Below are 14,576 nucleotides of genomic sequence, written 5' to 3'. Positions count from 1 at the left end.
ATAAAAACATGCATTTAATTTTATATAATTCTTTTCTAACAACGCTTGGTGCGCATCTTACATAGACATAGATTGCGGTTAGTAAAGTGAGCGTGCTGTTCGTCCGATCGTAATGGTATTGTTAGTACGAGCGTTGTGTGCTGCAAGTACACGAGTAGTATTCTGTTTGTACATGGGTAGAATGCTGCTAGGACGAGCGCGCATAATGTTCCTCCGATCGTATTTTGACGTTAGTACAAACGTAGCGTGGAGTTAATACGAGCGTTGCTTGCTTACTTAATAAATTCAAAATTGATTACAATCTGTAGAAGTAGTAGTAGTAGTAGAAGTAGTAGTAGTAGTAGTAGTAGTAGTAGTAGTAGTAGTAGTAGTAGTAGTAGTAGTAGTAGTAGTAGTAGTAGTAGTAGTAGCGGTAGCAGTAGTAGTAGTAGCGGTAGTAGTAGTAGTAGTAGTAGTAGTAGCAGCAGCAGCAGCAGCAGTAGTAGTAGTAGTAGTAGTAGTAGTAGTAGTAGTAGTAGAAGTAGTAGTAGTAGTAGTAGTAGTAGTAGTAGTAGTAGTAGTAGTAGTAGCAGCAGCAGCAGCAGCAGCAGCAGCAGTAGTAGCAGTAGCAGTAGCAGTAGCAGTAGCAGTAGCAGTAGTAGTAGTAGTAGTAGTAGTAGTAAGAAGATATAAAAGTATTTGAAGCAGATATTATTTTTTGCATTACGCAGGTGCATGTCAGTCTAGTAATGAATTTTTTATAAACTAGTTGACATCATCACCACTTAATGTCAACGCATGCAACCGCAATACGATATTTTTGTGTCCGCGATCATAATCCCTTAACACCAACATAACTTAAACAAGAAATGCAAAACAATCAGACAGATACAAAAAAACGAATATTGCATCCATCAAAAGGATTTATTACTCACAGTCATTTGTAACGCATAATTGATACGTTGATCGTGCAATAACAGTTGACGTTAAATATTCGGAAATCTTATGAATCAGAAGCTTTATTGACAAATCGACGAGATCACACAATAAAAACCATTAATTATACGTGATATCTCATTGGATGACCCAAAACACGACATTACCGTGATAACAATTAAAAGTTTCGATAGAGAGTTGAACGCTCAATCGACGTTAACGAATCTCTCGAGCAACGCTTTTGTTGTTGTGTTCAGTTAATTATATCAACTTTCGTTTTTGTAATATTTCGAACATGGGCAGGCGTAAACCTATTTTTGATATGGACATAAAAATAATAAGTCTGAGTTTTTCTTATTATTTTCTTGTCTTGACGATTCAACTGTTCTCGTTTACAAATGGTGAGTGTTATTTCGTTTTATTTTGTTTATGCAAATCATTGAAAGTTTGTGTAATGTTATCTAAAGCGTGATTTTTTTATTTTTTTTTACTTTTCAAGATAAAAAATAAAAAACGTCTGAAGAAAAAAATACAATTTAAAATTGTAATTATCCAGGTTAAAACTTTTTTTCCGACATAGATTTTACTTAAGAAAGATATCCAAATGTATCATACTATATCCTAATCACTTAACATTGAGATGAAGACGTTCAGTGTAACTTACTACTACTACTAATAATAATAATAACGTTTGTAACGGAATGCTACGTTTAATCAACAACATTCGTTTTTCTGTATAAACTTATAGTTGTTTGTGATTCATTTGAAACGTTATAGAATCTTTTCCGGGACGTGTATTCGCACATATATCTTTATACTATAATCCGGCATTTACGACATGCATTAATGTTTCTTCCTCAGATGAATTTCGAGGTTCTGGAGTTTGTAGTCTATGAAACTGCATTCCGAAATATGTTTGTCAACAACAACAACAACAATAACAATCAATATGACGAATGCTTGTATTTTCTGCATTTCAGGATTAATCATAAACTATCACATGTACTATATTTGCTTGGTGCGTACTTTACCACTAAGTATTCGAACCGCTATGGAATCGATTTTTTTATTCTTGTGTATTGCTGTTTTAATTGACTTGTTATTGCTATGAGGTTAGTATGATGTTTTAGGCGTGTGAATTATGTAATCAATACAAGGCTAAGTGTGAGATTTGGAATGACATTTAATCGGTTTAAATTCCCATGTTTAATATGGATAATTCGAAGACGGTGACCACAACTTAAATGATTTTTTTCTTTTTTCTTTTCCTTTATGTTATTGTTGATGCAAATGGTAATATTAGCCTTAAATGATAGATAATCGAATGTAAACAAATGTTTATCCTTAAAATATTTCTGGACTTTAATTAGTCCTATGTTACAACGTTTATGAAAACATTTGCCAGACTTAACTTATTGCAACATACATTTTTGTCCACAGCTCTTTAGATAATGTCTCATAATATGTATTAAACAATCATAAAAGCATACTTCTTATTAGAAACGTACGTTTTTTAAGATTGTTAAATACGATAACGAAGGAAAACACTTTTTTAATACGTTTACGCTTTATCTGTAATCATAGATGCTGACGTTAAGTTTTTGAGGACTTGCATGTACAAACGAAACTGTGTAGGGCTCCTCCCATTGTATAATAAATAGCTTTGCGATTTTTTTCGCATTGATCCGTCTTAATTATTGCCTTTAAATGGATCGGACAAATTAAATATCAGTTTTAGATTTTATTTTCCCCATTTTTTTTTTAAATATTTAATCATAGGCATTCAAATATTGAAGATAAAAACTAGAAAAAATAATCAGAAGGTAAAGCAAAATATTGTGTGCCTCCGGTCCGATATTTATTGCCGTGGCCGTTTGATCCAAACTCGATTAGTCATCACTGAACTTCATTTGGGACCTTTAACATAAATGTGAGCCTCCTTTAACCCATTTATGACTAGCGTCTAGAAAAAAAGCCTTGGCAAACAGCGTAGACCCAGATGAGACGCCGCATGATGTGGCGTCTCATCTCGGTTTGCGCTGTTTGCTGAAAGGAATTTATGTAAGATATATTCTAAAGGTAGACATAAATATACCAGACATCCCTAATTTTGGAAAAGAATTGATCCAATTTAGAAGGATGGGAGAGTCCACTCGGCATAAATGGGTTAATGAATTCGCTGTCTTGAATTTGTTTCAAAACCGTAACATTCCAAAAGTATCACTTAAAGGGGTCTTTGCACAGATTTTGGCATGTTTTGAAGTTTGTCATTAAATGATATATATTGATAAATGTTAACATTAAATTTTTAAAGCTCCTGTAAAAAATCAAAAATAAAATTTAAAACAGGAAAAAAAGTAGCCCGCAGCAGGGTTCGAACCAGTGACCCCCGGAATCCTGAAGTAAAAACGCATTAGCCAACTGAGCTATCCTGTCAAGAAAACATATGGTGTGTATTTTATACGATATATAAACAATTTTCGTAGTTTCACAAATTTAAACGACAACAACAGAACTCTCCAAATTATTCAATCGTTTCGCGTTGCAACGCTTTATAATTGTTAGGTTTTTAAATCGTCAAAAGATGCATATAATGGCTATATTAGACCATGGCAAATGTTCAGTAATACTGTTTCCTCACAAATATCATAGCTAAAACGAAAATTTGTGAATCTGAAACAACTTTTTTTAATTTTGTCAATTTACCAAACCGTGAAAAGATTCCTTTAATGGTTATTTTATACTTTCATGGGGATGCTGCATAGCCCTGTTATATCAGACGCACTACCGATTTTGTTCTTGACAAATAATTGTAACACTTTATGTTAGAAATCTTAATACGCCAACGCCCACATAATGAATCGTTCTTTTGCGAAAGGAAGAAAGTCGTGGGATAGAGGCAAACTAAAAACTAAGTCTCTAGACCTGGCTATTTAAATATTTTACAGAAGATTCTTACAGCAAAACACATATAATTAGTCGCTGAATTGAATTTCGTCTCATTTGTAAATGAATCTGTCTTTATCATCATTACGAAAGGTAGAGAGGCGAGAGTCATAGGTACCAACAAAATCAATGATCTTGACCTGGTTAACTGTAATGTACATCATGTTATAGAAACTGCTTACGGCAACACCCACATAATTAATCGTTTAGTGGTATTTCGTCTCCATGTGTACCTAAATCTGTCTAAATAATCGTTTCGAAAGGTATTGATGCGAAGGTTACAGGTAATTCATTGTATAATATAAATACATAATAATGAATTGGAAGTAAGTTTTTAACCTTAATAGGTTATAAATTCAAGTTTGTTAAAGCCCTTATCACTCTAACTTGTCCCAGATCACTGACCATTTTTAACCCATTTATGCCTAGCGTCTAGTAAAAAAAGGCCTTGGCAAACAGCGTAGACCCAGATGAGACGCCGCATGATGCGGCGTCTCATCTAGGTCTGCGCTGTTTGCTTAAATTTTTTTTTAAAGAAATATTCTTATACTAGACATCCCTTATTTTGGAAATAAATTAATCCAATTTAGAAGGGTGGGAGAGTCCACTAGGCATAAATTGGTCAAAGTTGACTGAACTCCGCCGTCAGGCATTTTGGCATTATCTGGGAAATGTAAGTCTGATTTCTGAAATATCTATAATGAACATCGTCTGAAAAAACATAAGTCTATGCAAACACTCATAAGTATTTTATAACGGTACGTCTGGTGATTTAATTAAAATAAGTACACATAACTTTCAGAACATTTTCGCTGTTATTTAATTTCATACGATTCAATAGAACCACATGGTATACTATTGAGGGTTCAAAATGTCTTAATGTTCTCGAAATAAAATCATAACATTTTTCATATGTTACATCAAGTCACATTTTTACTGGCTGGTGTGATTGCTGGATTGTGAAAATCACAAATTGATTAAATTTATGAAAAGCATCACTCACGTCTCCCTCTACATTTTTTCTCTATTAGCATGCAAATACAACGCTTTCTTTGTAAGTCCTTGTTTTGTAGGTCAGTCTTCGGACGGACGATGATTATTCAATACGAATAATTGGACAACACCATCATATTATACACTAATATATTCGTTTAATTTCTTTTATTGAGCCTTATAATTTATAACACATATGTTTATGCAAATACATTTTGTTGATTTACAATTATTTCCGTGTTGCTTGGTTTTAATTAAGATGTAACACATCTCCAGTATACACGTATAACACATCACACGAGCCTCGGTCTGGGGAAACGGGGCTTAACCCATGTGCGTTAATTGTCGTCCCAAAGTTATCTCTGCAGTACGCACAGGTTAATAAGGGACGACACTTTTCACCTGTATGTTTTGTTTTGTTAAAAGGAAGTCTCTAAGTAGCGAAAATCCATTTAAGGTTGCAAGTGTCGTCACTTTGAGACGCATTTTGAGAAAACGGGGCTTAATGCATGTGCGTAAAGTGTCATCCAAGATTAGCCTGTGCAGTCCGCACAGGCTTATCAGGGAAGACACTTTCCGCTTTTATGATATTTTCGGTTAAATGAAATCTCTTCTTAGCAAAAATCCAATAAAGGTGTAAAGTGTCGTCCCTGATAAGCCTGTGCGGACTTCACAGGCTAATCTGCGACAACACTTTACGTACATGCATTATGCCCAGTTTTTTTCAGAACGCGACTCAATTTTTTAAGCATTAAGCTCCGTTTTCCCAGAGCGAGACTCTAATAAATTCAATCAATGTTCACACAAACATCAAGTAAGTTGGATTTTATGTACATCAATATCTGTGTCACAAATACGATTTTTTTTTGTATCTTTGACCCATGTTTAGTCACGTTCAAACTGATTGCCAAGGTTACCTATTTGCTATTAGTGACTACTGCTGCCCCAACTACAAATCCGTACAGATTTAGTAACACTTTTTTGTCCTTTGCTATAATTTAACGCAAACACGCTGCTGGGGTCTAAATAATTGCATGCTTGACACATCGGTTGTAGTTTAAACTAAAAAAAAATAATTAATAAACAAAAACATCGATCATTATTCCGTGTTCTATTATAACGCTGCAAGTTTAGTTGGAGCTATGCTCGCTGCTTGGTTGATTAACGCCCCTATATTTAAAACATGTGTTCCCTTGTTTCAAACATTTATTAAAGCATTCCGTTTGATAATGATATTAATAATTGTTTAGTTCCAACCTAATCCATAACATAGTTTCACATCTTTAGATTTTGATTAATTTTCATGTGACCAAAATTCGTACTGTTGATGACCAAACGATTTACGCCTCGACTATGCTTCGTTTCAGCGCAATGGGGCGAGAGGGACGATTCATCATCAGACGATGACGACAATCGCTGGGGACGCGTAGCCGGAAACGTGTGGAACAGAGCGGTAGAAAATAGAAGGGATAGACTGGAAAATCGTTGGGAAAGACAAGAAGATCGTTTAGAAAATCTTTGGGATAGACGCGAGGATCGTCGCGACAGATTTGAAGATCGTTGGGACGATCGTAGGGATCGTCTTGACGACAGATGGGATAATCGAGAAGATCGCAGGGAAAATCGCAGGGACCGCTTTGAGGATCGTTTGGATAACAACGGATGGGGCCAGCGACGATGGGATCGCGACGATGATGACGATAGGAGGAGAAGGGGAAGTAATAACGTGTGGCGACGAGATGACGACCGATCGGACGACGACGATGATCGCCGTTGGATGAGAAATCCTTTGCAGAGGCAGCAGCAGCAGCAGAATCGAGGATTTAACAACGTTTGGCAAAACAGGAGTCCTGTGGCTCCAACCGTGCCCGTAAATAACAACCAATGGGGTAATCAAGGATTTGCAAACAATAACGGATTATCTAGCAATGGTGGGGGCGGCTGGACGCCCAGTCCCATTAACGGCCTGCAGTTTCTTGGAGGTACCGCGCAAACACGCGCGACACACGTCCAACCTGTAAGCCGAGCGCCAGTTTTGGTAAATAACTTGAACCGCGTCCCGGTAAATAACCAGGCCGTACCGTTCACAAACAACCGAAATCAGGCCGCACCAGATATCCGCCAACAACAATGGCCGGTAAATAACATGTTCCCCGCGTTCACCGCACCAACACTTCCGACAAACGTCCAACCTGTGAACAGAGCGCCAGTTCCGGTAAATAACTTAAACCGCTCTCCGGTAAATAACCAGGCCGCATCGTTCGCAAACAACCGAAACCAGGCCTCAGCGGCTCCCACACGAAGTCCGCAACAGTGGCCAGTAAACAACCAGAATGCGAATAATAACTGGACCAGACAACCCCAAAGAGGGTTCAATAATAACAATAACAACTGGAATACCAGGAACACCGGACAAACGAGTGCCAGTGGCTGGAATCAACCTATGGATCCGCTCCTTACCATGTGGGCCATGAACGAAATGGATTTGTTTTGAATTATTTATTTTTAAATTTCCAATTCACTAAATCCTCAATATGTATGTTTCGTTGAATAAAATCGCATGTAAGTGCATGTATATATTTTTTCGTTATATAGCTATATTTGAGATGGCACATCATTAGTTTTCAGCGTTTTAAGTTATTTTAAGGATTTTTTTCCGTTAACACGAATGATAATTATATAGGTATTTTCGAAAAAATATGCAAAAAAAGGATAATGCAAAAGCAACGAAATGATGCGTTTTCCGAAACCCATCTGTATTGTTGTCCAACTATAAATTTAGGCCAATGTAGTGTATCATGAAATAACTGTATATATACAAATTTAAGTACCAAACACTTTGAACTAGTATTAATATGTTTGAATGTTTTGTTCAACCGACCAGAAGACATTATCATATAATGGAAAATACAATCTCTTGCAAGACGGTAACATTACATTCACCTCTTTGATGGGCGCAGAACGGACTATTTTGATGAAAGCGTCTCATTCATGTCATGATCATTCCAAGCGTTCATCATGGAGGTTACAGTATACTTAACAATCTCTTGCACGACGGTTACATTCACATCTCATACCATTATATCTTATATCAGTCTTTATTCATTATTATGAATTGATATATTGTTTTGATGTTAACAAACCTACATACATACAAACGTCGAAGCAATGCCTAACGTCACTCAATAAAAATTATGTTCAATTGTTTACATTTGTGAAGTGCGTGGAATGATTCCATCTGCGTAAATGGGCAATACAATAGTTCCAAAGAGTTGCATTAAAACTCGCAAGTTTTTGCACGATGTATCGTAAATTTAAAATTCCTATTTCATTTTTTACGCATCTTTTCCTAAAAAATCCAAATCAAATATACTTTGCGTTTGTTCGGTTTTACCCAGTTTCTGGGCAATATGTCATGCTGAGTCTTTCGCAGAGGTGAGAGCAAGGAATGCAAACTCTGCGTGGAAATTGTGGAAAATATAGAGGAAAAAAACACGTTATTCGCGACAAACGTTTTATGTAAGCATCTCTGGAGAAAAGTGTTGCACTGTATAAATTGTGAATTACCTAATGTGTATGCCCAATGGCTATTTATAGATCCCTTAATAAAGAAATAAATTGGCCGTTCTCTGTGAAAATGGGGTTAAATGCATGTGCATAAAGTGTCGTCCCAGACTAACCTGTGCTTTCCCTGCCCACGAAAACAAATTAAATGATTGCTAAAATTGTTGATATTATATTGAGCGACTTTTATTGCATTGATGCCTCTTTTTTGGTGAAAATAAATTAAAAAATATTGATGTTTAAAAGGCCTGATCCGAATTACATGGACTGTTTATGTACGCTTGTGTGCTGTTGTTTTGTCTAGTGTTTGCGGACTTGGGCTTTGGCAGATTACATGCGCTTAATGTTCTTATATGACTTGCTTAATTTGCAATTTAAAGGGACATTTTCACGCTTGGTAAATTGGCAAACAATTTAAAAAATGTTTCAGATGTGCACATTTTCGTTGTAGATGATATTCGCGATGGAACTGTAATACTGAACATTTACCATGCTCTAAAATATCCATTAACTGCATCTGTTGACGATTAAAAAACCTGAAAATTATCAAGCATTATGAACGCGAAACGATCGAATAATTTGGAGAATTCTGTTGTAATCGTTATATTTTTGTGACTTGCCGAAGATTGCGTATATAAGGTATACAATACACATCAAAATATATGAGCACGAGTGGCCTGCTGGTTTCAGCGCAAGACTTTTACTTCAATGGTTCTAGCCCATTCGTGGATTACTTTTTTCTTTCTGTAATTTTATTCCATTTACATACTGGATACATTTAGTTACAATGTGTATATTTATCTTTTAAAGCATTTTATGGCAAACTTCAAAACATTCCAACATCTGTGGTAAGGTCCTTGAATGAATCAATGTTTGCCGAAACTAAACTTATATTTTGATTGATTTAATCCCATTGAATTATATAGTGATTTATGATGGCGACTGAAAGTTTTAAACGATAAACTTATGGGAGGCAATATATTAATTGTTAAATTATTCAATGTTTATGCAGAAGCGTTAAATTGTCTCGAGAAACATGGCCATTTCCTACCACAATACTGTATCAGGTCGAAGAAAAAGTTTTAATTTCAAAACTTTAATTACATTTGAGTTATTATGGTTCATCTGTATAAAGTTTCCATAGTTATTGTATGTTGATACCAATCTTCGACTTATCATTAAGTACAATTGTGCGTATTAATTTATATGCATATAATTGTAAAAAGATAAGACAATCTACAAAATTGATGTTATTGTTAAGCGTTTAAATAATATAATAGTTACCACATTTAATGTTATTCGCTTCATTTATTTAAAAACAAGTTTATCATTATTACCGTTTATTGTAAATCATTTGATTACTTTGTGTTCATAGCAGTGAAGACAATACAACAACGAGTTCTTCATTCTGAAATGTTTTTCAGTATGCACGAACTAAAAACTAGCCGGTAATCACTGCGTGGAGGTTTTATATAAGATTAACACCCAATATAGCCCGCATTTTTAAATTCATTTGGTGTGGAAATGCGTGCTTCTTGATGCGTTGTTAGAACGCACTCAACGATCACATTGCCCCAGCGCTTAAATTGGAAATTTACATTAACAGTCTAGGAACTGTGTATTTTAAAAGCTGCGACGAGTTTGTTGAGTTTGGTGCAAACAACTTTTAGCATACTTTGATCTTAAGATTTTATTACTTCGAAAGATGCTAACATTTGTTCATATTTTTTTGTTTTAAAATACCTTTGGCCATGTTTTATATTCCGATGAATACATTAACTTTACCTACTTACATACTTAGTCCCCTTCTCCCACTTCTGGGCATAGGGCCTTGACTACTGTCAGCAATTTGGTACGGTCCTGAGCCTTGCGCTTTGCTTCACCCCATTATAAGTGGAGAGGCTTTAATTAATAAATAAATACCTACAATCAATATTGAAATTATTGACAAGTTCAAAAAAGCGAAAGAATGCGTACAAAAGCTGTTTGCGTTTTCAGGCTTCATTGCCTGCTACGACTTTTATCTTCGGAAATATGTCCCTTTCCAGGCACGCCGAAACGGAAATATGTCCCTTTCCAGGCACGCAGAAACGTAAAGCTCATGAGAATTTCATCAACCGAAATATAAACTGACAGAGGTTTTTACAGGCAAGATTTTTAATAGTCAATAAAACACTTTTTAATTTGAAGTTGACATAAAAATGTGGTTGGCATAAATGGTAATATTTAATGAAACTATAAAGAATGCTATCATTTGCGTAGAAATGATATTATTTTACAGTTTCAGCATCTTAAATCTTAATAAATAAAGAATATATTTATGTCAGTGTGCTAAATCTATTAAAACAACTTAACTCAGAGACTTATGATAATGTATCGAATTTTACGAGGCCGATAAAAGCAACTACTTATTACTAACTGGGCGAGATGACATATTGATAGATCGATCTACTTCTGTATTGTCATCGCGCCTCAGACAATGCATCGTCCTGATTGACATTTACCTTCACATTTCGCGGTATTAGTCGGATCATGAGATGACCATTTTATCACCGGAAGGATATGATTCGCGTTTTGAGAAAACTGGGCTTAATGGAGATTTTCATTTAAACGAAGTCTCCCCTCGACGAAAATCCAGTTTAGGCGGCAGTTATTGTCCCTGCACAGGCTAATCTGGGACAACACGTTACAGACAGACAGACAATCAGACAGATTATTTCGACTTGTACGATGTACATTGCCAACAACACATAATGAAAACAGCACAATGTCAATTGTGATAGGAACAAAGTTTTACAAATATTTACAAACCATTTACTGAGCTCAAAGTGGCGTAAGCACAAAATTAAATATAACAACAACAAAAACAGAAAAAAAAAAGAAACAGAAAAAAAGAGGATGAACATTTAAGCATTTTTGTATTAATAATCAATAATTAATAGTAATAATCAATAATTAATTAATTTGTAAATTAACAAATTAACAAACATGCCTTACGCTTAGTGTTCCAATTCCAAGGTTCATATTTGATGCATTGCAATTTAATGAGCATATTTGACCGATCTCAACGGGGCTTGTTCACAGTTTTGTAAATTAACCCATTTATGCCTAGTGGACTCTCCCATCCTTCTAAATTGGATCAATTTATTTCCAAAATAAGGCATGTCTAGTATATTTATTTCTATATTTAGAATATTTCTTACAGAAATTCCTTTAAGACAACAGCGCAGACCCTTATGAGACTCCGCATCATGCGGCGTCTCATCTGGGTCTACGCTGTTTGCCAAGGCCTTTTTTCTAGACGCTAGTCATAAATGGGTTAACAATTCACAACGCATGTTAACTCAACACACAGAATAACACTCCTGATAAAGAAAAATGTTGAATATATGAGTCGTGTTCTGAGAAAACTGGGCATAATATGCATGTGCGTAAAGTCCGCACAGGCTAATCAGGGACGACACTTTCCGCTTTTATGGTATTTTTCGTTTAAAGGAAGTCCCTTCTTACCGAAAATCTAGTTTAAGCGGAAAGTGTCGTCCCTGATTAGCCTGTGCAGGCTGCACAGGCTAATGCGGAACGACACTTTACGCACATGCATATTATTGAACTAGATGATGTTACACTTAGATTCCAGTTAGCAATATACTGATCTCGTAATCTGTTTTTAATTAACGGAATTAATTGATTAGAGTTCACGGATTCGGGAAATAGCCATACATCGTTAAAACCGGTTTGGTTGAGAATGTCCCGTACTCTCGCTAACCAATTGTTTGTGTTATTTTTTCGTTCAATTTCTAGTCTCTGTTATAGTAAAATGTGTTTAAGAATTCAATAACTCTGTTTTACTGTATATAGTTTCAAAAAGTATTTCACGATCCTGACATATCTGTCTAAATACAAGGGGAATCGACCAACTTCAGCATATAGCGATAATGAGTTTGTTGACATCTTTACATTTAATATTCTTTTACAAAATTTCCGATGAACGCGCTCAATGTTTTCCGCTTTCATAAATCCCCAAACCTCACAGTTATAGTTTAAAATTGATGATACATATACATTGAATAAATTAAACATGATATTTATAGGTACGTTCATGTCTTTTATTAGAGAGAGCAAAGAATGCATTGCTTTTAAAGCTTTGCCATACAGTGTATTTGTTTCGGCCACAAATGAGCCACCGCTTGAAATGACAATTCCAAGGTAATTGAAATTGTTAACAATTTCTATTTCTTGACCGTTATAATTCCATTTTAACGTTTTACTAATTGTGCCTCCTTTCCGGAATACAATGACCTTAGTTTTTTCAATGTTAAATGTTAAATTCCACTTATCGCAGTTTGCCGCAGTAGATTGCTAAATTATTTAATGACACAATGAGATCCTCCGGTTTTTCAGAAAATAAAGCCGCGTCGTCAGTGAATAATAATAAATATATCGATATTTGATCTAGTGTTATTCCGGCGTTTATTCCATTTTGCAAATCGAATTCGATGCCGTTAATAAAGAGAGAAAACAATATGGGCGAGGTTATCCCCCCTGAAATAGGCCGACGTTACTACTAAAATGTCTGATAAGCTACCCATGTGTTTAACCTGTAACTTAACTTCATCGTACATGGATCGAGTAAGTGTTAAGAGTTTACCGTCGATGCCCACATTAATCATCTTACTCCATAATTGGCCGCGATGGATGACGTCATATGCCTTCCGGTAATCAATATAGCAACAATATAGTTTATCTTTATTCTGAAACTGTTTTTCTATAAGGGAATTAAGAATAAATATTTCATCGACCGTGCTCAGGTTTGGTTAAAAGCCGAATTGTGCATCCGTTAGAATGTCATTAGTTTCTGTCCATTGTTTACGACGTTCATTTAATATGCTTGTAAACAAATTCGCAAAACAACTTATTAAAGTAATTCCTCGATAGTTATTTGGGTTTGATATGTCTCCACGTTTATGAATTGGTATTATAATTCCGGATGCCCAGCTGCGGGGAAAACGCTTTTTATCAAGTATGTAGTTAAACAATAACTCTAACGGCCTGACGATGACATGGATTGTTTCAGTAAAATATTCATAAATAATATTGTCACTCGAGTGAGCTTTATTGTTTTTCAGCCGTTTTGTTGCCCTTATAAATTCTTCTTTCGATATAGGATTGTCGAGTTCGGGGTATGAGGGTTCTGTATTTAGTCTATTATCGAATTCATGTAAGAAATTATCGGCGTCAAACGAATTGATATTTACGTCACATTCGTCCGCTAATTTACTAAAATAATCGTGAAAATCGATTAACGGTATCGTATCTGAGTTTTGTGATGTAGTTTTACGTTTAAATAATTTCCAAAACTCACGGGGTGATTTCCTTCTCATAGTGTTCATATGCTTGCTTTGATCAGTGTTGTATTTTAATTTTGTTTTCCTACATTACTTATTGTAATTAAGTTATTGATTACTTATAATCTTTTTTGATGCAATCATTTGTCTCGTGTACGCTCGTTTTTTATTTAGATTATACTCGAATTTAGCTCTTGTACATAGAGATTGTTTGGTTTTACATTCTTCGTTAAACTACTTTATTTATTTTTATCAGAATCTATAAACCCTTTACTTTCAAGTTTTATTATGCGCTTAAAATACTGTTCTCCCTTAGAATTTAAGAAGTTCGAAAATTCTCCCACTAGCAAATCCGGATCAGAATTTGAATCAATCTGTGATAATAACATTTGTCCCAAATTATGTACATCGCACGAAACATCACGAAGGAATTTGCATTTTTCTCGGGTTTCAATTTAAAATAAACAATCGGATTAGTATTACTAGTTGAAACAGCGTTATTCGTGCAGAGAGCAAATGTCAGAGGCGCGTGACTCGAGAATTCCGTGAAATTGTTAACGGTAAAATCTGTAATATCCTTAAAATTGGTGCGAGAAGTAAATAAATAATCAACTAAGCTTTCACTATTATGTGTATAACACGTTATTTAACCTATATTTTGATCGTTATGTAAACGTCCGTTCACGATGCGAATATTAGTCGCTTTACATATATCTAACAGGTAGTCTCCAAATCGATTTGTAATTAGGTCACAGGTTGAGCGTGGGATTAGGGTTTCAGTATCTGGGACAATATCAAAATCGGTATCGCTTA

The 14,576-nt window shown here is 35.2% G+C and overlaps 1 protein-coding gene across 1 annotated transcript; it reads left to right on the top strand.

Moving 5' to 3' along the window:
- Positions 1-1,177: 1,177 nt before the first annotated feature.
- On the top strand, positions 1,178-7,348 carry LOC127872637 (bifunctional endo-1,4-beta-xylanase XylA-like). The gene is made up of 2 exons (XM_052415967.1): positions 1,178-1,316; positions 6,222-7,348. The coding sequence occupies exons 1-2, from the start codon at positions 1,211-1,213 to the stop codon at positions 7,346-7,348; spliced, it is 1,233 nt and encodes a 410-aa protein (XP_052271927.1). The 5' UTR covers positions 1,178-1,210.
- Positions 7,349-14,576: the final 7,228 nt, after the last annotated feature.

This window comes from Dreissena polymorpha, chromosome 3, assembly GCF_020536995.1.
Source record: "Dreissena polymorpha isolate Duluth1 chromosome 3, UMN_Dpol_1.0, whole genome shotgun sequence".
In the NCBI taxonomy this organism is placed as follows: domain Eukaryota; kingdom Metazoa; phylum Mollusca; class Bivalvia; order Myida; family Dreissenidae; genus Dreissena; species Dreissena polymorpha.
The sequence above is the reverse complement of the archived record's forward strand: the minus strand, read 5'-3'. Positions and strand labels throughout refer to the sequence as shown.

What these genes read in the sequence shown, in the direction of transcription:
- LOC127872637 (XM_052415967.1), top strand. Translation starts at nt 1,211, where the DNA reads ATGGGCAGGCGTAAACCTATTTTTGATATGGACATAAAAATAATAAGT. An exon ending in ACTGTTCTCGTTTACAAATG is followed by an intron (nt 1,317 to 6,221) that starts GTGAGTGTTATT and finishes GCTTCGTTTCAG; the next exon opens with CGCAATGGGGCGAGAGGGAC.